This window comes from Loa loa (assembly GCF_000183805.2).
Source record: "Loa loa unplaced genomic scaffold supercont3.108, whole genome shotgun sequence".
In the NCBI taxonomy this organism is placed as follows: domain Eukaryota; kingdom Metazoa; phylum Nematoda; class Chromadorea; order Rhabditida; family Onchocercidae; genus Loa; species Loa loa.
The window spans coordinates 60,801-64,009 of NW_018108288.1; the positions used below are offsets into that span (position 1 = coordinate 60,801).

General features: G+C 30.9%; 2 protein-coding genes across 2 annotated transcripts in view; both read right to left on the reverse strand.

Annotated features, from left to right (window-relative positions):
- LOAG_17652 (coiled-coil domain-containing protein MTMR15) overlaps positions 1 to 1,195 on the reverse strand; it is a gene marked incomplete at both ends in the record, with an annotated part of 6,785 nt that extends 5,590 nt beyond the window's left edge. The window contains 3 exons of the mRNA XM_020450314.1: positions 225 to 309; positions 581 to 815; positions 1,032 to 1,195. Of these exons, the coding sequence (XP_020306025.1) occupies positions 225 to 309; positions 581 to 815; positions 1,032 to 1,195 (484 nt within the window). The remainder of the gene's footprint in view (positions 1 to 224; positions 310 to 580; positions 816 to 1,031) is intronic.
- Positions 1,196 to 1,372: 177 nt separating this feature from the next.
- On the reverse strand, positions 1,373 to 2,530 carry LOAG_17653 (hypothetical protein; the record flags this gene model as incomplete). The annotated part of the gene is made up of 2 exons (XM_020450315.1): positions 2,341 to 2,530; positions 1,373 to 1,711 (listed from the first exon to the last, which is right to left on the reverse strand). Exons 1-2 carry the CDS (start codon positions 2,494 to 2,496, stop codon positions 1,373 to 1,375), a joined length of 495 nt encoding a protein of 164 aa, XP_020306026.1. The 5' UTR covers positions 2,497 to 2,530.
- Between the last annotated feature and the right edge of the window lie 679 nt (positions 2,531 to 3,209).

Consider the following 3,209-nt stretch of genomic DNA (forward strand, 5'->3'; position numbering starts at 1 on the left):
AAAGTGTGGGACAAATCGAAAAAGCAACAAAATATGGAAAAGTAAATTAACTCACGAGAGTTTGTCTGCTATTAACCACTTTCTCTTGCGAAGAAACAATCGAATTAATAATTGCTTACTCTCATCTAAAAAAACAGAGTTACTCTGGAACTTCGTAATCGATAAACTTAGAGAATGAAAAAGAGAAAAGAGAATTCACATATACTTCAACTGGTAAAAATTACCTGATAGCGCAATAAATTTTTCTAGCAAATGCAAATGTTCGCCCCAGAACTGTACTTCACCATATTGACCTCCATTACAAAAAACCTACAAAGATTTTACTCGTAAAATTAAAATGGAAATAATCAAGTATTTTCTTTTTTTTCGCAAATATCCTATATTAACCATAACTAGGAAAATTAAGAAAGAAAAACGAAAGCTCTCAAGTATCTATAAAATTCAACGCCGCGACGCAGTCGCTATTATTGATAAATCAAACTATACTGAATCAAGTTCTATTTTCAACTATGCCGAAAATTTTGATTCTAGAAATTCCAACAAAAGAAAAAATCCTTAGAAATTCGAAAACAGAACGAACCCGTTTCATTATTTTATGGAATAATGTAAGGTAATATGGTGAACCGACATGTGTACCTTCATTCGTAGCATCTTGGTGATATGATAGGATCTGAGTATTTCTTACAAGACTGCAATCACAAACGTCAAGATAAGACTTAATATTGCTCAAGATATCAAACAAGCTTTGCTCCGCTTCCATTTCAATTTCCACTTTAATTTCACGACTGGTCGTGGCTTTGCAGTAAAAAAAATTCCTGAAAGACAAAGCCTATTAACTTCATATAGTTCAAATTTTCAATGCTAATCATTGTATTACGCAATGGAGGAAAAAAAATTTTTTTTTCTTTGAAATATAAGTTGAAATGTAGGAAAAATGGAACAATGCTTGCTATTTTTCTAAAATGTATTCCTTATCAAGGAAACAAAATGTGATGGTAGAAATACAAGGACTTGAACGGAAAAGCTTTCACCTGTTCTTCAAATAGTTCTTTTCATTTTGGTTATCCTCTAATTTTTCAGTTTCAGAACACTTCTTCATTGCTGCTGAAGTGACTGTTTTGCTTGTTCGTGAAATTTCACTTGCGTTTTCTTCTAATATCGGGAGATGCGAATCAATTTTCTGAACAACCTCCATCGTTTTTGCCGATTCAGAGGGAAAAATCTAAATTACCGACAAATATTCACTTCGTTCACTAAATAAAGATTCACTTATTACTGCACCATGCAATGCAGCTTCTAGTTGTGATTACTTACGCCTACACGCAGTCCTTTCTAAAAAAGATTTAAATGCTAACTATCAAATTTATCCCTTTCATTCATCAATAATAACCTTGATTTCATCAATAATAACCTTAATCTTTTTCGTTCGCTTCCTTGCAAAACTGCAAGATGTTTTGCTTGGCATTTCGCCTCTTATTTTCTCCTTCACAGCAATTTCACCCATTTGCTTCTGTTCGTTCGCATTAGTTAAAGCATCGTCATCGTTGACAATATTCGGACTGAGACTCTCTGTATCCTTGCTTTTCGAATCTAATTCTTGTGCTACCTTCTCATAGTCTAGATCGTTGAACAAATCATCACTGCTGTTTGAACTAATAAAACTCTCAGTTGCTTCTCGTTTCCTATCCTTAGCACAGATTTCAGCAATGATCTAAAATTTAATATAAAAATTCAAATTTTTACAGAGATTAAACAAATAATACAACTGAAATCATCAAAAACACTTGAAGTTTCCATTTAACCACCTTAAATAATAGTATAGAGAAAATCGTCGCAATTGATAATTAACTTTCCATAACTTTCAATTATTCATAAATTCTAAGCCACATATGACGTATAAATCTTATTAAGTAATTTATAGGTTACAAGTAATAGGTGATAGATGGAACGAACCCGGGAAATAATAAAAAGATGATGCTTATATGGTATGAATATCACGAAGTGGGATTCATTTTTAGGTCTAGAAGTAATATTAGTGGAAAATAAAAAATGATAAACAATTTTCAAGGATCAGTAAATAACGCTTGGAAAATAAACCAAAACAGCAGCTCTTATTCTATCGACAGACAAAAATTACAAACATTTAAATTCTAATCGTTAATTTTCTTCTCCTTACCTTCAAATTTTTTAGAAAAAAAGAAAAAAAGATTTTCTTCTTATCTTCAAATCTTTCCGCTTTACACTCATAAAAATTTATCGCTGTAATCAGTAAATAATACGATAAAACTTGAATATTACTCGAAAAACGGCAAAATTTCATGAAAAACTTTGATAACATACTTGGCAATCATCATCGTCAGGTTGTAACTTGCAGTGATTTAAATGTGATCGATACAATCCCCGTGTAACGAGATGTCCACATATGGGACATGGCTTCTTTTCTGATTGTTTTTCAAATGCTTTTAGAAGAGCCATTTCGATGAGAAACCATATCATAGGATGATATTCATTATGATCAGAAATTCTAAAAAAATGAATTTCATTATCATCGGAAATATCTGCAAAAAAAAAAAAGAAAAAAAAGGAAAGAAGCATTTCGCTCCTATTATAACAATTATGGGGAAAAAGATTCGAATTCTGTTCGAAAGCAGAAAAAGAAAAAAAAATTTAAAAGAGGTTTTCATCAGCGTAATCGTGATCGGAAACGAAATGATTCAATTTTTTTTGATAAAAAAAAAAAGAAAATCAATGATCAAATATGTCTGAGCAGGAATTAATGATCAAATATGTTTGGATAGGAATTAATGATCAAATATGTTTGAATAGGAATTAATAATCAAATATGCTTGAATAGGAATTAATGATCAAATATGCTTGAATAGGAATTAATGAACAAATATGCTTGAATAGGAATGAAACGTTAGACAGTTAACTTTATCCTTAAATTACTTACTTATAACAATCATTTATACTTGAACAAACACAAAAACAAACCTCCCTTCTTTCTTTCTCTAATAAAGTCATACTCTCAATCACTATTTCAATCACATATCACGAATCCCTCCATTACTCTCTCAATCTATCATGCTATTATCATTCATCATTGCTCATCAATTCTGTTCTCTCTTCAATATGTTCGAAATTTTTCTTTACTCTCAATTACCGCATCTTCATTTACTAGAATGTCTCACTAAGCAGTATTGATCCTA